This window comes from Microcebus murinus, chromosome 8, assembly GCF_040939455.1.
Source record: "Microcebus murinus isolate Inina chromosome 8, M.murinus_Inina_mat1.0, whole genome shotgun sequence".
Lineage (NCBI taxonomy): Eukaryota > Metazoa > Chordata > Mammalia > Primates > Cheirogaleidae > Microcebus > Microcebus murinus.
The window spans coordinates 18,284,911-18,307,434 of record NC_134111.1 but is presented as its reverse complement, the minus strand read 5'-3'; the positions used below and the strand labels follow the sequence as shown (position 1 = coordinate 18,307,434).

At 39.0% G+C, this 22,524-nt stretch overlaps 1 protein-coding gene across 5 annotated transcripts in view; it reads right to left on the bottom strand.

Moving 5' to 3' along the window:
- CCNT2 (cyclin T2) overlaps window positions 1-14,950 on the bottom strand; it is a 55,596-nt gene extending 40,646 nt beyond the window's left edge. For 3 of the 5 annotated variants that reach the window (XR_001147779.2, XM_012740096.2, XM_012740097.2), the window contains exons 1-2: window positions 14,758-14,950; window positions 13,871-13,952 (exon numbers count right to left, since the gene is read on the bottom strand). Coding sequence is in view for 2 of the 5 variants with exons in the window: in XM_012740096.2 (XP_012595550.1) it covers window positions 13,871-13,952; window positions 14,758-14,915 (240 nt within the window). In the remaining 3 variants the exon portion in view is untranslated. The remainder of the gene's footprint in view (window positions 1-13,870; window positions 13,953-14,757) is intronic. The other 2 variants (XM_012740099.2, XM_020288507.2) reach the window with 1 other exon arrangement.
- Between the last annotated feature and the right edge of the window lie 7,574 nt (window positions 14,951-22,524).

The window sequence follows — 22,524 nt, the reverse complement described above, 5'->3', positions numbered from 1 at the left end:
TATCTATATCCCTCATTCATTTCTTTTCCTCTGGCGGCTCCAAATAATTTAGAGAAAAACTTCACATTCCATATATTTCCTTAAATATGGTCATATAAAGAGCACTCAGTATGCCAGCTTTACAACTAGAACTTATTTAAGTGTAAAACATTAGGTAAATACCCCAAAATATTGTAAGGCAGTAAGGTGGTTTCCATCATTTTCCCTAAAATAGTATATATATATTCATATATATAGTGTATATATATATTCATATATATAGAATATATATACACATATATATGTATGTATATGTATATGTGTGATCCCTAGAATATGTATACATGTCTATAATACGATGTACAGTGACCGAATTTGATTTTCACCTAAATTACCTTAACCAATTTTATGTACTAAAAATGAAACTCCTGTTCTAAAATGGCCTTGAAAGTAAAATCAGTCTTACTTTACACTGTACCAATGTAAACATTCAATGGATATTTTTCTTAATGCAAAAAACCTGTTTTATCTGTAGACCTGACTCAGTTTAGAACCTGCTACAGTTTAAATGTGCCCTGGGCCTGCTGGAGTGAGCTCACACACTTGCCCTTCCTTGATGATTCAACGAGGCCACCACAGAATATATAAACTATCAAGACTAAAAACATACATTTAAAAAAAGAAAAACATATACACATCTGTGTGTGCAGAGAAAAGGTGTATATTATGTATTCTACAATCATGCAATTTTGAAAAAAATTAGGCTGCTTCAGGAAGACTTCATTAAGATTTGCATAAGTCACTATACTCAATTAGTCAAAATCCCTGTAATTAGGCAGGTAAGAGTGACCTGTTTTAAAATAACCTTTAAAGCTTTTTGGGAAATTTTCTATTTGTTTTCAAAATCAATTTGAGAAAATCAAGAATACCATACATGCTTTGTAATGCCTATTAATAAATGAACTCTCCCTAATGGATCATCATCCTCATTTAACAGAACAAACTTCAAGTGACTTAATTATTCCTTAAAAAAAAAGAAAAATCAACTTCATCTTCCTAGAAGTATTTATTAAGTATATTTATTTATTGAGACAGAGTCTCACTCTGTAGCCTGGGCTAGGGTGCCATGGTGTCAGCCTAGCTCACAGCAACCTCAAACTCCTGGCTCAAGAAATCCTCCTGCCTCAGCCTCCTGAGTAGCTGGGACTAGAGGCGCATGCCACTGTGCCTGGCTAATTTTTTTTCTAATTTTAGTAGAGACGAAGTCTAGGCCTTGCTCAGGCTGGTCTTGAACTCCTGACCTTAAGCAATCTTCCTGCTTCGGCCTCCCAGAGTGCTAGGATTACAGGCATGAGCCACCACACCTGGACAATTAAGTATACTTAAATGATAGCCTACTGTAGTACCACTGGAAATTAATGTATTATCTCTAAAGTAAATGAAGATAAACTTTTAATGACTTACCTGAAAAAATCCGAGATGATGGTGGCAGAGGTGATACCCAAATCCCCACAGAAAAACAGAGCAACAAGATAGCAAAACCAAAACCTCATGGATATTTACAACCAAATCACATGAACAGGTCATTCCTAGGAAATTCGGAATACAAATGCGTGAGGACCCAACAGGCCACAGTACCTAGCATCTGTGCAACAAGAAGCAAAGGGAGGCAATGGGGCATGTGCTGGACCCAATAACAAAAGAACCTCAAAAGAGCCAACAGGCATTCATTGGAAATGATGGCTGGTCAATTTGAGAATGACAGCCCAAACTGGGAGTGTTGCCCATCCAATACGGAGGTGGATGCAAGAGGCATACAGTAGGCTTCAAGGATTGAAGCTAATTTCTATGATCTTTTGAAATTGATCTGCCAAATTTCGCTTCCAGTATTCCACATCGAAGAGAAACCTCTAGAAGCAAAGCACAATTGGCAGGATAGGGACAAGGGGAAAATAGGATTAAAATATTGAGGGGAACAGAGCTAGGAAACCTCACAAAGCAAGCTGCCACATTTTTTGAACATTACCTGAAAATAACAGAAAAGGGAACTCTGTGATTGGAAAAGCTACTCTGAAGCACATCCTGTCAATTTCAAGAAAGCTAATCTCTCACAAAAATAAGTCGATGAAGAGAATATCAAGATACTGTAAGACAAAATTAGAAGTTGTGCCTAAAGCAACAAATCACACTATAAAGAAATGCTTAAAAAAATTAACAAATGGTGCCGAGGAAACTGAATATCCATATACAAAAAGAATGAAGTTTGAACCTTACCTTACACCATATACAAAAATTAACTCAAAAAGGATCAAAGACCTAAAAAGAAAACACAGAGGAAAAACTTCATGACACTGGATTTGGCAATGATTTCTTGGATGTCACCAAAGCACAGGCAACAAAAAGAAAAAACAGATTGGACTTAATCAAATTTAATAAAGTTTGTACATCAAAAAGGAAAATGACACCCCAAAGAATGGGAGAAAACATTTGTATATCATACATTTGATAAGAAATTTGATATCTAGAATATGTAAAGAACTATAACTCAACAAAAAAACCAAGCAACTCAAAAAAATGGACAAAAGACTTGAACAGATGTTTCTGTAAAGAAGATAAACAAATGGCTAACAAGCACATGAAAAGATGTCAACATCAGTAATGAATAAGGAAATGCAAATAAATCGAAACCACACAGATACCACTTCACACAAGTTAGGATGGCTACTATCCAAAACAAAAAAAACAAACAAGCAAAAACACCCCCCAAACTACCAAAACCCCACAAGTTTTAACAAGGATGTATGGGAACTGGAACTCTTGTGCACTGATGATGAGAATGTAAAATGTTGTAGCCAATGTGGAAAATATGGTTAGGTTCCCCCCAAAATCAAAAATACATTTATCATGTAACCCAGTAATTCTACTTCTGGGTACACACTCAAAAGAACTGAAAGCCAGGTCTCTCAAATAGGTATCTGTACATGCATATTCATAGCAGCATTATTCACAATAGTCAAAAGGCAGAAACAACTCAAGTGTCCATAAATGGATGAACAGACAAAATGTGGTATACACAATGTAGTAATATTCAGGCTTAAAAAGGAAGGAAATTCTCACACATGCTGCAACATAGATGAACTCTGAAAATATTATGCTAAACGAAATAAGCCAGACACAAAAGGACAAACATATGATTTCACTTATAACAGTAGTCAAAGTTATGAACTAAAAAAATAGAATGGTGGTTGCAGGGGCTGGGAGGAAAGGAAGAATGAGGAGGTGGTTTAATGGGCAGAGTTTCAATTTGGGAAGATAAAAAACCTCTAGAAATGGATAGTGGTGATGTCTGCACAGCAATGTGAATGTACCTAATGCTACTGAAGTACACACTTAAAAAGGTAAATTTAAGCTATGTGTATTTTATGACATTTTATGTATTTTATGACAATAAAAGACAAAAAATTAAAACTGTAACATATTTCTAAACTGACATTAATAATTCAAAATATGAAATACAAGTAAAGATGATTTGAAAATATTTATAAAAGGAACACACCACCCAGGTGAGTATATCAACCCAGAACAATCAATATCAAGATTTTTATAGTATTATTATAGTAAGATTATTATAGTAGATTACTGGATTTTAAATCCTTTGGCCACTTAAAACAAAAACAAATTAAAGAAAATTACATCACCACCAAACAGCCAACAATGCTTTATGCCAGAAAAAAAAAAATAGTAGTTACATATTTAAGATACCCTAAGGAAAGAAAGCATAGCTAAGAATTTTATATACACAGAACTGACCTTCCATATAAAGGCACAAACTACTGACAATAATTAAGGATTCAGAGAATATTGTTTCCATGATCTTCAGCAGAATTTCAGGCAATCAAAATGAACAGACTTCAATGTAATCACTGGTAGTGAGCAATAAACATATAATTACTCCAGAACTAGGATTAAATGACAATTAAAAGGGAGAGTTATATAATGGCTATTTAAAATAATATAGACAGCCCTTCTAAGAGCTGTAAGACGAAAGAAGCAAGTGACATACAAGGGAAAGCCAATTCGAATAACACCAGACTTCTCTAATGAGACTTTACAAGCAAGGAGAGACTGGGGCCCCATTCTCACTCTTCTGAAACAAAACAATGCCCACCCTAGAATCTTATTCCCTGCAAAACTAAGCTTCATATATGAAGGAGAAATAAAGACATTCTCAGACAAGCAAAGTCTCAGAGAATTCACCAAGACAAGACCAGCCCTACAAGAAGTACTCAAAACAGTGTTACGCACAGAACACCATAATAAAAACTCACGAATATAAAAACAACCAAAACCCAAAGATTAAAGGCCAGATAATACAATGGCTCAAGAGAGAAATCAAAGCAACAACATCCAACCCAACAGAATGAACAGTAATCTACCTTACCTATCAGTTCTCTCAATAAATGTGAATGGCTTAAACTCTCCACTCAAGAGACATAGGCTGGCTGAATGGATAAGAAAATACAGGCCAAGTATATGCTGTCTTCAGGAAACACATCTAACCTGCAAGGATGCATATAGACTAAAAGTAAAAGGGTAGAGATCAGTATTCCAGGCAAGTGGAAGCCAAAAGAAGGCTGGCATGGCAGTTCTAATTTCAGACAATTTAGTTTTTAAACCAACAAAAGTAGTGAAAGACAAAGAGGGTCATTATATAATGGTGAAGGGCACAGTTCAACAAGAAGAGATAACAATTTTAAATATATATGCACCCAACTTAGGTGCACCCAGTTTCATAAAGCAAACCTTACTGGATCTAAGCAAATGGATTAATAGCAACTCCATAATCACCGGAGATTTCAACACCCCACTGACGGCACAAGACAGATCCTCCAAACAGAAAATTAATAAAGAAATAACGGACTTAAACAAAACCTTGGAACAACTGGGTCTGACTGACATCTACAGGACATTCTACCCAAAATCCACTGAATATACGTTCTTCTCATCAGCTCACGGGACATTCTCTAAGATTGACCATATCCTAGGACACAAAGTAAATCTCAAGAAATTTAAAAAAATAGAAATCATACCATGTACCTTCTCAGATCACAGTGGAATAAAAGTAGAAATCAACCCTAACAGAAACTCACATTTCTACACAAAAACGTGGAAATTAAACAACCTCCTACTAAATGATTACTTCATAAATGAAGAAATCAAGATGGAAATAAAAAAATTCTATACTCCTACACTGCTGGTGGGACTGCAAATTAGTTCAACCTCTGTGGAAAGCAATATGGAGATACCTTAAAGCGATACAAGTGAATCTACCATTTGATCCAGCAATCCCATTGCTGGGCATCTACCCAAAAGATCCAATGACACTCTACAAAAAAGACACCTGCACTCGAATGTTTATAGCAGCACAATTCATAATTGCAAGGCTGTGGAAACAGCCCAAGTGCCCATCAATCCAAGAATGGATTAATAAAATGTGGTATATGTATACCATGGAGTACTATTCAGCTCTAAGAAACAATGGTGATATAGCACATCTTATATTTTCCTGGTTAGAGCTGGAACCCATACTATTAAGTGAAGCTTCCCAAGAATGGAAAAACAAGCACCACATATACTCACCAGCAAATTGGTATTAACTGAACAGCACCTAAGTGGTCACATAGGTACTACAGTAATAGGGTATTGGGCAGGTGAGAGGGGGCGGGTATATACATATATAATGAGTGAGATGTGCACCATCTGGGGGATGGTCATGCTGGAGACTCAGACTTGTGGGGGAGGGGGGAATGAGCATTTATTGAAACCTTAAAATCTGTACCCCCATAATATGCCAAAATAAAAAAAAAAAAGATAATATAGACAGAGTACAACGTCTACAAAACGGGAGGGGAGGAGTATGGTGGTAGTAGTATTGTTATTCTGAGACTTTTTGCGAAACAAGGGATTAAGTTAATGAAGGATTATGGAATATCCAAATTCTATTATCCCACATTCTTAAGAAGGGGGATGTTATTGGCAGGTGTGAAAGACAGGTGATTGGGGCCAGGCATAATCCTAGCAATCTGGGAGGCTGAGGTGGGAGGATCACTCAAGACTCAAGGTCAGGAGCTTGAAACCAGCTTGAGCAAGATCCCATCTCTACTAAAAATACAAAGAAATTAATTGGCCAACTAAAAATATATAGAAAAAATTAGCTGGGCATGGTGGCACATGCTTGTAGTCTCAGCTACTTGGGAGGCTGAAGCAGAAGGGTTGCTTGAGCCCAGGAGTTTAAGGTTGCTGTGAGCTAGGGTGACACCATGGCACTCTAGTCTGGGCAACAGAGTGAGACTCTGTCTCAAAAAAAAAAAAGAAAGGTGATTGAGATGTAATGCAAAAGAGGCTGAAATTAAAAAGCCTGTTTTTTCAATCAAAATGAATTCATGAGGTATTTTACATATGTATTTAAAATAAAGATATAAGACAAATAGAGTTAACATATTTATATTTCATATAATATACTTAGTATTAAAATAAAGAACACTTAACATATCAATATGCATGGCGAGCATATATATATTTACTACACTATATATTTCTTAGCTGTGTTAACTGAAGATGCCTACAATGACCAACATAGTAACAATAGGCAACAATAGTGCCCAGGCTGTGGTCTTGAAATACCTCTTCCTATTAAAAGAAAGAAACTTTTCTTAAAGAAATGGCCAATTCCAGCTCTGAAATTTTCTGAGGCAGAAATTTTACAAGGGACTGGAATATCTTGTCATAACAGAGAAAAAGGTATCCAACATTACTGGTGTCTAGAGTTACCATATGATCCAGCAGTTCTATTCCTGGGTATAAACTCAAAGGAAACCAAAACACACGTCCACACAAAAACTTGTACATGAACATTCATAACAGCAATATTCATACCCACCGTGGTTGTCCATGTAGCTCATTTTCAAGATTAAAATCAGCAGAACAGAACTTTTCAAACCATCAAGGTACTGTGCATTCACTAACCACATCCTTCCCAAACACTTCCTTGATAATTAGAGTTGTCTGTGCTGCACTGGCCCCACGATGGAACTCATATTCAAAAATAACCAATTTTTGACTTACCCATAGTTTCACAAAAATGGCTCAAAAAATATTGAAAGATAATCACAAGCCAAAACGTGCATTTGCAAGACTGAGAACGCACTTTCACAATAAAAATAAAATAAGTGTCAAAGTGAAATGTCAGAGATACTGACCCTCAAACTTAGTACTTAACACACTAACTGCCACACACACACACACACACACACACAAAATTTCCCTGGGACCACGGTGTTTTAATAAAACAAAGCAATCCTTTCTTTCTAATTTGTTATTTTTTATTGTTTTCTGTGTGCAAGTTACATGCAATGCAATCCACATTAAATTGTCAATATAATTTTAACAACAAGAACATCAACAAGTAAGATTTTCACGAATCAGCTGCAGAGTTTTGCTTCATGAGGCCCCAGGCCTGAGTTAAATGCAACTAGCATGGCAGTCAATGTGATAAGGAAATCGGACATTTCAAACTTAATAACCTAACATTTCTTGTCTTAGGTGGTTGTCCGCATTATAACAATTCAGTAAGCCATACATTAGTTTGATGGTTTTACGTATTTGTTTTATTTTATAAAAAAAAAAATCTCATCTAATATACGTACAGTAATACTATAGTACTAAAAACTAACTAAACAAACATCATCTCCCAAAACCAGGATGTAAATGGGACCCAAAGGTAAGATCAAGAGACAGAAATTCAGAAATGGAAAAAGAGTTCTCTGAGGAATGCTTTATGAAGGAGCTGCAACTTCAGCTGAGTCTTAAAACTTGACAGAGCACAGTCATGAGGAAAGCAGAGAAAGCACCCTGAAGGAAAAACAGGGATGTACAATGCATAAATGCTAAAACCGATGTACTGCTGACAAAGAGGAATTTGAGATGTATAAAGAGGACCTCACTGGAGCACTACAGTATTCTCACGTAATATTAACAGACTCTAAGCATAAAATTATCTTTAGATTGTTTTATTAAATTAAAAGGCAGCAGGAGAAGTAAGCAACAATATAAACATCAACTTAGATTTCATAAGACACTTTCCTTTAGAAGGTAAAGAATAAAACACATACTGATTTGACTTCTATAAAACAGAGTATAACAATAGATTGATATGCACACGAGAAAAGGCAAAATTTAAACCAATGATCGTCAACTTTTTTTTTCACTTGGGAAGCTTGTTAAGGTAAAGAACCTCAAGCTCCACCACAAATATTCTGCTTACATAAGTTTAAGGCACAGCTCAGTAAAGCGTATTTTTAACAAGCATCCTAATAATTTTGATGTAGGTAGTTGGTGAATCACACACATTTAGCACATCATAAAGGCTTCATACTTATTACTTTCAATGAGAAATTTCAGGGTTATGAAGATAGTCCTAGTAATAGATAGTTGAGGTAGGCACAGTGATTAACTACATGAACTATGGAGTCTTGATCTGGGTGTAATTTTTGTTTTCATCACTCTGTTGCTGTGTGATTTCAGATAAGATATTTAACCTTTATAATTCTTATCTTTCTTATCTGGATGAAAAAAGAGGATATCAACCTCAAATACATGTTTGAAAACCACATATCAAAATAAACCTAAAGATTAAAAATACCAAAATTCTTCCCACAAAATCATGAAATAAACACAGTTGGACATCAATCTCTAGATAAGTATAAAGGTAATGAAATAAGGCAAAAGTAAAAACTGTTAGATTTGATTAACAAACACTTTTTAATGTCAAAAAGCCATTTTTAAAAAGCTAGAAAAATTACTAACACGGATTACAGGTGCAAGCCACCCCGCCCAGCTCCAAAAGAAAAAAAACTTAATCTTTGTTTTTAAAAAGGTCTTTGGGGAATTACAGATGAATTAGGTGATTTCTTACTAGAAGAGATGAAATTTACCACTCAAAATACAGTGGAGGTAATACTACCTTAGTATTCATTCTGCCTAGAGCCTTCTTCACTCAACTTCTTAGGTTAAACCAGGGTTTCTTAATCTTAGCACTAAGGACGTTTTGGACCAGATAATTTTTTATTAGGGGGTGGGGAAACTGTCCTGTGCATTGTAGGATGCTCAGCAGCATTTCTGGCTTCTACTCACTAGATGCTAGTAGCACCCCACATTAAGTTGTGACCACCAAAAATGACCCTAGTTGAGAACCACTTGTCTAATCTACAACAGTGGTGGGGAAACTTCGGCCTCAAGGCCACAGGCCCTCTAGATTACTAAGTGCAGCCCCTCATACGAACCAAACACAGAACAAATCCCTTTTATACCTGTGGTTATATCTTAAAAATTACTTCCCCAGAAGTAGCTATACCTAGCTCATACTAGGCCAAATCCAAGATCTAAGGTTAAATTAAAAAAACACTTTTTTGTGCTGAAAAAGATATACATATGCTTGCAAATGCAAAAGACATTTCTGAAAGGGCACACAAAAACCGTCAACAGGAGGTGCCATAGAGCAGGGGTGAGGGCTTAGACTCTTGGATGGAAGGGAGGTTTATGATAACTTCTTTTTTACAGTTTTCATTTATCTTGTGTCTACACAGGTTAAGCATCCCTTGTCCAAAAATGCTTAGGACCAGAAGTGTTTCAGATTTCTTCGGATTTTGGAATATTTGCATTTCCAGTTGAGCATCCTAAATCTGAAAATTCAAAATGCAACAATGAGCATTTCTTTTGAGTATTATGTCAGAGTTCAGTAAGTGTCAGACTTTGGAGCATTTCAGATTTTCAGATTTGGGATGCTTAACCTAAGTTTTCAATAATAAAAGATTTTAAATGTATCTATGTGGGGAGGATACATACAGAAGAAAATGTAGGAGTCACTCAACAGACCTGTGAACAAGATTACATCCATTCTACTGACAAGTATTTGTTCGACGATATCTTCTCTATGTGAGACTCTTTTCTAGGCACTAGTGATAACAGTGAATTAAACAAACAAACAAAAAACCCAAATAAACAAAAACCAAAAAAATCCCTTACCCTTACAGTGTAATAGGTAACTTCTACTAGTCAAAGAACAGAAAATCCTGGGCATTTCTCCAGACAGATAAAGAATGGCCTTCCTCCAAATCATTTACATCTTTATTGGAGGAGAAAAGAATGGAAAAAGAGTATCTTCAAATTTTCAAACATCAATTGAGAAAGATTTTTTAAAGGCCGTAATTAAAAGATGGCAATCAAATTTTAGCACAAGCAAATACTACTGACCCTTGAACAACACGGCTCTGAACTGCACATGGTTTTTCTTTTCCTCAACCATAACTGGATGGGAAGCACAGTATTCGCAGGATGTGACACCAGTGGATATGGAGGGCTGACTTTTCATATATGAGGGTTCTGTGAGGCCCGAATGCTGGGCTTGAGTATGTGTGGATTTGGTATCCTCAGGGGTCCTGGAACCAAATCCCCAGAGGATACCAAAGGACATAAATACAAGTTTGCTTACAAGTAGCTGTTGACCAATCTAACTTACATGTATAAAATGAAACTCAGAAATGACATTGATGATGTATTCTTAAAAGTCATTATAGTCATTCCTTAAGATTATTAATCCTGAGTCCTGTCTCCTTAACTCACCATGTACACTTGGGTCCTTACACAAACTACAGAACATTCAAATCTTCCATATTATACACAGTTCTGATTTCTAGAGCTCAAGGCAGAGACAATGAAACAAAGGAAAATAAAGAGAAGACTAAAAAGACCACGTAAATTGAAGATGTGCCATGAGAACAGACCATGATCAACAAAAATACTTATAAACATCCTACAATGTACAAAAAAAAAACCAAAAAAACAAAAATACTTAGAAAAGAGTGTGTTCTTTACAATTTAATCTTAGAAGAATTAATCAGACTTGGAATTGGTGTAAGAAAGAAATGCATCATAAACTAATGAACAGAGTTTCTAAGAGAAACTGGGTCAATATTTACAGTAAGATTGACATTGGGGTGGATGTTCTCCCTCACCATATACCTTAGAGGCACTGTTGGCCTCAGGGCTTCTATACTTTACTAGATTTATTTTGTGCTTGATCCAGCAAGATCATTCTTTAGTTACTAATCCCATCACACAAACCTCACTGAAACCAGGGAACGAAGGGTAGATTTATCTAACTAAGCTACATATAAAAGCCATTTACCGCTGATAGTTATTCAACTCTCTGGAAATCTGACACAAGAACTCAATGACTAGAGACAGTTTCTGGATCCTGATACATGCTGATACTGATTTTATTCTTAAACACAATAGCACTTTACCCTTAGGGTTTTTTTAACTTTTAAATTTGTCAACGTGGGAAAATAAAACAAAGTGACATAAACATGTAAAAAATATTTTAATATGATTAATGCACAATATTTATTACAAAACTAGATATAGTGTGTCACTAGCATCTTAACATTTAAGCTTGTTATTCCATAGGGTTTAATTTGCTGAATGGTGCTCAGTTTAGCATAGTGAAGATTTGTGCTTTTCTTAAGTTTACTATGACATTGCAGTATAACCCTGTAAGAAAAATTTTCCCAATGATGTGGGAGAATATGAATTTAAGAGTGACTCACATTCCATTTAAGATCACCCCCTTCACCCTAAAAGAATAGGGGACAAAAAAAAAACCCACACACAAAAAAAACAGCGAGGTTGTGCAACTGATGCAAATGCACTGACACAAATGTAAACCCCATAGCAAAGGTAAAAAAGACAATAGATATGAAGGGTACAATACTGTTTCTCAAAACAGAAATTAATACCAGATTTTAATTATCCTGCTAATAATGGCTCCATGTAAAATGCTGAAGTCTACCTTCATATACATGTAAGACATTAAGGAGGGTAATAATCAATACTCTGGCCTTTATAGTGAATGATGGCATTTAAATAATTTAGTGAAAACTAAAATACCAACGACTTCGGCTTTACCAGTCAATATAAAGTCGTGAATTTTGGCTTTAAGAAAAATACTTGTTTTAAAGCACATCAACCAGGCCACAAAGACAAATTATAAAAGAGGGAGGTCCTTCCCCCAAGGAAGCGAAGACTTGTGGTGAGATCATTTACTGAAAGTAGGAAAGTAAGCCTGATTCAGCCAATGGAACATATGTAGCCATGTAAAGAATTTCCATGGCCAGGCGCGGTGGCTTACGCCTCTAATCCTAGCACTCTGGGAGGCCGAGGCGGGTGGATTGCTCAAGGTCGAGTTCGAAACTACCCTGAGCAAGAGCGAGACCCCCGTCTCTACTATAAATAGAAAGAAATTAATTGGCCAACTAATATATATAGAAAAAATTAGCCAGGCATGGTGGCACATGCCTGTAGTCCCAGCTACTCGGGAGGCTGAGGCAGGAGGATTGCTTGAGCCCAGGAGTTTGAGGTTGCTGTGAGCTAGGCTGATGCTACAGCACTCACTCTAGTCTGGGCAACAAAGCGAGACTGTCTCAAAAAAAAAAAAAAGAATTTCCAGAGCTATTTTGACTTGTAATTTCTACCAGCATTATCCAGGGCTATTTCAGGAAAGCCACATTTATATCAATATTCACTAGTTCACTACTACCTTTGGAGAAAATTCAAATAAAAATCTAATTCCCTTAATCTAAATGTTATCAGCAATAGTGTCCTTTCTCTTCCTTAACACTATCATGGACCTAAGTGTTATGCACAAGAAATAACTTAAGAAACTAGAAACAACAGAGCAAGAATGACACAGATTTAAAAGAGGAAGAGTAGAAGCAAGACGGAATGCAATAGACCAAAATGTATATTAAAACACACAGGTCAAGACAAACCTATATGCCAAAAATCAGACTTAACGATCAGAAAGACTAAAGTAGGAATCAATCCAAACAATGAAGTTTTTCCTTCCATTTCAAAAAGAGTACTCTAAGGACCTTTTAAAAGACTTTTCCTAGCAAATAAGGTCCTAATGACTATCCACAAATAGCAGAAAAGTCTTCTTTGGTCCATTTTTCTACACACACCTTTCAGAATAACATTCTAAACTGTGATAAAGCACTATGAGATGTTCTTTAGGGTTCAAACACAGTATGCATGTTACTCTGAATAGATACCAGACTGTCTTTCATAACTTAAAAATTTCAACAAAATGCCATCACTCTATTTGTCAATATTTACAGGTTCTGTTCTAAATCTGTACCTTAGTGTTTAAGCGTAGATTTTACATCAAAACTAATAAGGTAAAATACTCCTGAGAGTATATTTGAAGCAAGAGTTGATGTTTCAATCATCAAAAATTTAAGGACACAATTAATGCTACTATGTGATAAACAGAAATGTCTGACATCTTAAATACTAGGTTACGAATGAAATATTTGTTAAACAGCTAGCTCTTTCAAAAGAATGTCACAAATTAATCCCAATTCACAATATTTGAAACAGTAGAACACAATTAAGATGTATCATAGAACTAGGCTTGCTCAAATTATACTGTACGTTACTACTGAAATTACTCAAATATTAAGTATAAAACTTAAATGAAGAAAACTGAGGTAATAGCTTCGTAAGGAAAGAAATGTTTTTTAAGTCTATTTTTTTAGCTTAAAAAGCCTGGCAGAGCCTAACTAAACAGTGCCTTGCAGTTTAACTCATTGTAAATTTTAAAAAACCCACAAAACCCCGCATCTGAAGCAAAACATTTATCATGTAATTTACTTTTACTGTTAACACAGAACACTACATCCAACAGTGCAATCAATGACCAACCAACTTTTCTGCATATTGATTTACTTTAAAATTCGGTGGTAGTAAAAACAGACAATAAAATAGTACTTACATTTCTATTGAATTTGGTGAAAGAATGGTGCATATAAAACCTGTGCATATAAACAATCGCAGTGTTTATAGTAAGCTGAGAGCTGGAATGTAATATTTAGGAAATATATGAGAAAAACAACATCTTATTTCCAAAACAATTTTCACGGAAAATTCCCAGGTTCTTTTCCAATGCCTCTCACTCAAAACCTGAAAATAAATAAATAAATGCCCGCGGAGGGTGGAGGGGAAGAATAGGCTACAAGCCAAATAAGCAGGAATAATAACAACTGCTGAGCATTGACTCTAATACTGCTATTAAGAGAGCCCCGGAACTAAGTACGAATACCTACGACTAAACTCAAAACCAAACAGTTCAAACGCACGCGCGCGCGCACAACCTTACAAAACCACGCCAGGAACATAAAGACCTCCCCATCCAGTGTGCTCCCAAGGTACAAGAGAACCGCCATCAAGCCGGCACGAAGCACGGGGAAAGGCTGCGAAGAACACTTAAGCCTTTCAGTATCTCTAATCTTCCTACCTCTCAACTCATTCCGGGACAGGGAGAAGTCGAAGGAGACGCCCCTTTTCTGCAATAATCCCTAAGATTCCCCACTCGCCCGGGAGGCACTCCCATCCCCCGCCGCCACCACGCGCGCCCGAAACAAATTACACAACGCAGCCTCCTGGCCAGGCCAGCATTCCCGGTCTCCCTTCTCCTCCACACCTCCTCTCCTCCGTTGGCCCCTCGCGGCCGCCCGAGCCCGAGCCTTCCACCCCTTACGGCGCGGCCAAGGCCCAGCAAAGGCCGAGGCGGCGGCGCCATTTTTGCGGGGCACCAGGCCGGGCGACCGGGCGAGGGAGGCAGGGCGTGAGCGGCGGAGGGCCAAGAATAGGAAAGGATACACATTGAGACGCTGTCCCATCTCCTGGATGAGGTTGGCCGCCTGCTGGCGGTACGAGAGCTCTCTGTCCGCCTCCACTCCGCAGCGGCGGCTCGGCGTGTTCTCCAGCTGTTCCCGAGTAAAGAACCAGCGAGAAGAACCTCCACGGCCCGACGCCATGACACTTCCTCCTCCGCCCGCTCCCTTACCCACCCCCCGCCCCTCCCGGCTCGCGGACTCCCCGCCAAGGCGCGCGACCCCGCCCCACTCCGCTCGCCGTAGTCCACGCACCGCCCCTTTTCTCCTCACGCCGCCGCCCTTGCGCGTGCGCGGGAGCCGCCCTACCGGCTAGCCCCAGTCTTTTGCTTTCTTTTTCCTGACCCCCGCCTCGCTCTCGCGCACAGGACCAGAATGCCGCGCGCCGCTTGTCATAGGGAGGCGCCGAAGGTGGGTGGTTGTCTCGGAAGGAAAAGGTCGTCGCAGTGCATGTCGGGTGTAAGCTTCTTGGGGCGAAGGGGTGGGAGGAGAGGAGGGAAGAGGCTGGATTCGGGTTGGGTGGAGAGAGAGGGCGGTCAGGCGTCTGCGCTGTGTGGTCTGTGCGTGGGCTCTAAAGGCCTGGCTGGTTCTTTCTGGGACAGGAGTCTGGCGGCCCTTTAAAGAAAAAATACTTTTCCCTGTCGCGGCTTCACGCCGCAGTCTCCATTTTCCTTTCGGATTGGTGCGCGCAGCGTCGGAGGGTGTCAATAGCGAACAGCCTTCGCCCAGCAGGCGACTCTGGGAAGATTGCCGGGAAAGAGTGCATAGGAAATTACGCTCCACGTTTGTCTGCGCTTGAGTGCTTCTCCCCCTCTTTCATTATCTTGGTTGAATCCAAGACCATGCAGGCCATGGGTTTATTTTTTAAAGTTTTTTGCCAAACGTTATCCAGTTAGTAACTGGGGGAACTGAATATCTAAACTACATTTTGAATAAAGTTTCTGATTATAAAGTTGAACTATTTGCGAAAGACAACAGAGTACAGGCAGGCTTGCTTCTAATAGGCAAGTGATGTCACTTTTAAGCGAGTTCCCAATTAAAGCTCCAGTTTTTTGTCTTGTTTTGGGGCTCCTGGGTTCAGGTTGAATTTGACCTGTTTGAACTTTAACGTGTGTTCGTGTTGACTTTTCAAACTTTAAATTTTTTATTGAGTTTTATTAAGTTGTGAGCAGTTTTTTATTTTCAGAAATGGAAACTTCAATTTACCTTAGAATTTTGATTAGGAAAAGTCTTCAGAATGATCCCTTTAAGTTAAATTTAAAACTGGTATTTATCTTCATAAGTTAATCTTAAGTGATTACCTTGAATATAGATTTAGGTTTTCTGGATGGGTACTATGAATTGGGTTGAGCCAGAGCCGTCGTCCTTTTGGGGGGATATAGGAGAAGGTACTGTACAAGGAAAAGAGAAATGCTTGGATGGCTATGAATGAATGTTGTTTCTCCTTTGGAATCTGGTAGTGTTGGAATTTATTTTTAAGATTATGTTTGGAGAAGTATTTGCAGTGGATAAGAAAGGAGAGAAAAGGCTGAAAAGGTGATATTCCTGAGAGACTCTTTTGGATTCTGTTGTGAATAATGTTCCAGGGCCAGGCAATCAAATATGGCATGGAGAAGGCTATTCTCTTTACCTTTGCTCAGAATTTTATGCTGCTAATGGCATCTGAGAAGAATGTCTGCTATCACCAGATGGCAAATTTGGCGTAGGCATTCCCAGATTAGTTTGTGAATACATATATGGCGTTTCTTATGGGCTGAATTGTGTCTCTCAAAAGTTCTTCTGTTGAATTCCTATCCCCCAGTATCTCAGAATGTGACTGTATTTAGATGTACGGTCTTCAAATAGTTAATTAAATTAAAATGGGTTAATTACAGTGGGCTTTAATTAGGATGTAGACCTGTACTGAGGGAAGATAAAGGGAGAAGATACCCATCTATGAGCCCAAAAGAGAGGCCTCCAAAGAAACCAACCCTCCTGACACCTTGATCTCAGACTAATCTCCAGAATTGTGAAAAAATAAATTTCTATTGTTTAAGCCTCACGTCTGTGGTACTTTGTTACTTTGTTATGGTATGGCAGCCCTAGCAAACTGATACAACTTTCCTGTGGGGATGCCCAGAAGTAATTGGAGTGGAGGGCAGAAGAGTTACCACTAGGATAGTGAAGACACAAACCATTATAAATAGCCACAAATTTGTGAGGTTTAGCCACTTGGATTACACTTAGAGTTACATGCATTCCCAACATACTCAGGATTGATTTCCAACTCCTTTCTTTGCTCCTTTTAGGAGTATCTGTTCGTTTTTCAAAATTAAGTTTGCTATTTATCTGTTCAAGAAATGTTTATGGAGATGTTACTGTGTGCTGGGAAATTCAAATTGTATCAGTCTTGACTTCCCTTTTTGTATGTCTCAAAAGCATTAAATTTCAGTATCTGCAAAAACTAAATTCATAATCCCACCCTTCAAACCTGGTCTTCTCTCTGTGCTTTTTGCAGTAAATGGCACTACCAGTTATTCAAGTCAGAAAACTAGGAGTCATCTTTGATATTTCTAATCCTCACTTCCCATTTGTAACCCCATCATCAAGGCCTTTCCATTGACACACCTTATCATCTCTGGTATCATTACACATGTTTCTCCACCAGCAGCATCCCCACCACCTTGGTCCAAACTACCCCAGTTAAGCTTCCCTGCAAGCTATTGCCATCCTACAGCCTGCCAGAGGGGTCTTTTCAAAATTCAACTTCATTTAATATCATTCCCGCCTTAAAAACCTTCTCGTTGCATTTTGATAGACAAACTCCTCAACTGACCTACATTCTCACATTATCTTGCCACTTTATACCAAGAATATTTTCCTTTCTCATCTCTAGCCCCAGTGGTCTTTTCTCTTGCTGTTTTCTCTCCTGCCTGTTCCAAGGTGAGCAGGTATATGCAAACCTACCCCCAAAGAGTGAGGGAGCTGAGAGGCTAAATAAAGAGGCTGATAAGTCCAGTTTCTCAGAAATAAATGTTTAATAGGGACTTAACTAACAGAGGTGATGTCTCAGGTGGCTGCAAGTTGGTGGATCACTGTCCCTGCCCTCCAGAAAGCATCTTTAATATAGCAAGCTTTTAGGGTAAAGACATGTAGCTGGTCATATCTCCGATTTTCTTGCCAAAACTTGTGACCACTGGGGAAATTAGATGAGCATCTTTATGAGGGGTTTTCTATGCTGCAGGTATTGTTTAAAGGCCTTGCCACAGAAAACCTTTGTGTAGAGGAGTCAAACATCAGTCATCATGGTGGTTTTGCTTCAAGATGGCGACACTCTTGCCATGCAATAGGCTGTTTTCCTATGCTCCACCCCTTGAAATCAGCTCTTAAAATCTCCTACACCCACCTCTTCTGCAATAGTTCCTGGGCTTAGAGAGAGGGTGTTTTGTATTATATAGCTCTAGCAGCAATGCATTGGCTTCATTGGAGGCAGATGCCATAGCAACACTAAAGGCAAAAATGAGACAATAAACAGTATATGAGCATAATACCTAAACCAAGAAGCAACTTCTACAACCGGGGACCCCCAGGACCCAACCAGCTATGAAGCCAATCGTTCAAAGTTGGGGTTCCATCTGAGAGATTGGTCATTTGGGTTTTCATATCAGTCATTAATTTAGTGATATTTATCTGATGCGTGAGGAATATAAACACTGTTAGGTTTTTATAATTGCACAGGTCCCCCTTTGTGCAGCAGTATGTCTAAAGCATGTAATTTTGGAGGACAGTCTTTCTCATGAGAGTGACTTCCACGTATAAAAGAGAGATCCCCATGCGACTATCATTCAGAGCTTTCTTTGTATAATTTGTTAGAGCTTCCACCTGCCAAATAACATCTTCAATTCCTAGTTGAGGAAGAAATAGAGGCCAAATTGTCATACCAGTAGAAAACAGATAGGGACCAGTGGGATTCCAAATGAGGGAGATTCGAGGACTTTGTAAGGATGTGACCTGTCTGTCCTTGTGCCCATATATAACACAAAGAACATCTTCCCATCTTCCTAACCATTCAGGCGGTAACCAAGGCCATAAATTGGTGCCACATGTCTGGGAAGCTCCATTTGAAGCCAACCACCCAACTCCCGGATGCAGTGCCCATTCTGTAGCATGTCAATCAGTACTTTGTAACATTATATTAATAGTGTATAAACGTTGGTCTCGTGGTATCCATCCTGTATCCCACATTTGGCCAGGTAACTTTAGAATGATTATTTTGTTCTCAACACAGGGGAGCAAGTTGACTAAGCTGGCCAAAAGGTGGGATTAACTAGATAAACCCATCCTGTATTTGGGTTATAGCATTGCAGTATCAAATTGTTTTGTTCTTTAATTAGGATGTTGCTGGTTGGAGAGTGTGTGAATTAATTTCATTGACAGAAAAACTCTTCCCATATCCCTTTTCAGGAAGGGTAGTATTAATGGGCTATTGGGTTATTTTATCTCTAGTCATACTTGTGTTATATTCCATCATGTAATTTTGAGAAGCAGTACTATGTTCCTGATAGTCTATTCAATCTCATCCTTGGAAGAGAGAGAACCACCATGGTAGGCAAGAAGTACCGGAGAGTGGCATAAGGCCACATGCTCATCAGGTGTTTTTCTGTAAGCCATCAGCATAGTCTTGGGGCCCATTGAAGGAAAAGGTTTGTTTCATAGGTGACAGCTCCATCCATTAGAATAACACTAGTTGATTCATTTGGAGCAATTAGTAAAAAGCTCTTGGCTTTTGTAAAGGGGCCATATACCATATATTTTGCCCAGGGAATGAAGTATCAGCCACAATTGTCAAAGCAATTTGGTTGAGAGTACACCATATTAGAGAGCCCACCACCATGCCTTGGGGTATACATATTTCTTCTGACCATTTATAGTGGGTGATTTTGGGTTCAGTATTCAATAGGATCAACAGGGACCAGACTGTTGGTCCAGGATAATTTCCACTCTCTGCAGGAAATAAGCTATCCAACCTGGGGGTATTTGCCATTCTAAGTCCCAGTGGACTGTCCCCTTCCCATTGACACCTTTATGCACAAAATATGCAGGTTGTCAACCAGTTTGGGAAGCAAAGCAGTTGTCTAAGTTACCAGTATGCAAACAGTGGTAGGCCTGGGGGATAGTAGGCCAACCTTTATTTTTTCAAATTGAGCCAAAGCAGGGGTAGGCATCCCTGCTTTGGCTCAATTTGAAAAAATAAAGGTTGCAGATAACATATTCATCCACTCATACAAGATAGGCCTCCCCCTGTAGAGTTCAAATCTGTGCTTTCAACAGACCATTTGTCCTTTCAGTTACCTCTGCTGCTTGTGGCTTATATGGGAGATAAAAATACCATGCTATATCGTGTTCCCTGGCCCAGTCCTACGTATCTCCAGCAAAATAGGCCTCTCCGGTCACTGTCCATGTCCTGGTGATAGCCGTACATAGTACTGAGAGTCCCTAAACCTTTAATGGTACTGACTTGGTTAGATTGCTTACAAGGGAGACCTTGCAGCAGTCCAGTAGCAGTGTCCATGCAGGTTAACACATTTGTTTCCTTGTTTTACAGGGAGAGATCTATATAATCCACTTTCCAAACTGTTGCAGAGTGAGCAGCCCTTTGAATGTGTCCTGCTTGATATGGCATACACCATGGAAGAAGGTCAACAGTTTGTAACAGCTATAAGGAGACTGCTATATTTTAAAGTCAGTCCTTGCTCCTTGGCTGTCTCCCAGACTATCCTATCACTTCTGTGACCACTTTTGTTATGTATCTAGGTCAGTATTTCAGCAGCATCATTTGGCACGATGCTTCTGATTTTTGTTAGGGTTACTATATTTACTGGAACTGAGTCTTTTTTTGTGTGTGTGGCCACATGAAACACAGTTAAATCAGATTCAGGATATTGTATGTATTTACAATAGGTGGAACCATTAACAAATACTCTTCCTATGACTGTGAGAATGGATCTACCAATCAAGGGATGGACAGAAGGATTGTTTAAATGACCCACCCCTGCTGTAGCCCAAACCCCTACCTTGAATAAACGGCATATAAGATATCTTATATGTCTTGCCTATGTTCATACCCCAAATGAGTTTGTACATATTTGTCCATTTTTCTTGTCCCCCACTGGGCTAGCTACACAGCCTTTGAATACACTCCAGCTATCAGTGCAAAGAACCAAGGGCCAGGGCTCATGTGTAATTACTAACCAAGCAGCTTGCAACTCAGCCCACTGACTACTCTGATGCATACCTGTATCACACCAGATTGTATCAGTTTGTGGTTGTATAGCAACAGCTGTCCAAATACAGGGGCTTCCCCTGCTGGATCCACTGGTATACCAAGCATCATCCAGGGTGGGTAACAATCCTTCTCTTACTGTGTCAGGTGCTGGTGGAGGAGGAGATGAAATGGTGTCCTTTGATTGCTCATATGCAACAGCACATAATTCTAGGCTTAACCAACTTGCTGCCAGAATACTCATGTTACAAATAGGCATGTCGTTTATTCAAGGTAGGGGTTTGGGCTACAGCAGGGGTGGGTCACTTAAACAATCCTTCTGTCCATCCCTTGATTGGTAGATCCATTCTCACAGTCATAGGAAGAGTATTTGTTAATGGTTCCACCTATCGTAAAGCATTATATACTGCTAGCATTCGTTGTTCAATAGGAGAGTATCTGGTTTTGGCTCCTTTCCATAATTATGACAAAAATCCTGAATGGCCTGGTTTACAATACTGTGGTCACCGTAAGACCCAACTGATACCCTCAGGAGCAGTAGTAACATCCAAAGTTATAGTGATACCCTCTAAAGAGGTACCTAAGGCTGTGCCCACTGCACTAGCACTTTGGCCTGTTCAGAATCTTCCTGCTGAAGTGTGTCCAGGTCCCAATGTAGCCCTTTTCTAAGCCTATAGAGTGGTCTCAAACAATGGGCTAAGTGTGGGTTAAATGCTGTCTGGTAGCCAAAAAGACCTACAAATGTTTGGGTTTCTTTTACCTTTTTCGGAGTTAGAAATTGTTGAACTTTGTCAATTACTGTATCCACTTTCAAACAAGTCTTACCCAACCATGTGACCCCTAAAAACTTCACAGTGGGCCCTGGGCTCTGATCTTCAGAGGGTCAGTTGCCCATCCCCCTTTCCACAGATGTGTACACAATGCTGTGAGACTTTACTGTAACACATTAAAATCTTCAGAAGTTAACATAATGTCATCAATATAATGAAACCAAGAAAGAGAAGACAGGAATGAGAACAAAGGCACCATTCCATGGCAATACTTGAAAGGTCCATTGGTGACCTTGCCAGGTAAAAGCAAATTTGTCTTGTGATTGTGCTGAGAGAGGAATCCTGAAAAAGGCATTAGCCAAATCTAAGCAGGATGTATCCCCAGCATAGACACTGTGTGGTCGACTGCAGCATATATGGCATGGTTACCTTGTTCAATTCCTGGTAATCCACAGTCATCTCCCAGGTATGGTATGGTTTGCCTGCAGGCCAGGTGGGTCTATTAAATGGGCTTACAGCTGGTGGATAATATACACCTTTGCCAGTTCCTCAATAGTTGCACTTATTCCAGCATGGCCCCTCAAGCAATTTGTGTTGCACATGTTGACAACCTGTCTAGGGACAGGGAGTTGTAGGGGTTCCCATTTTGTCTCTCTGCTGAGAACAGTCTTTACTACATGCACTTTCAGTAAGAATTCTCCCACTGAAGTTTGCAAAGTCT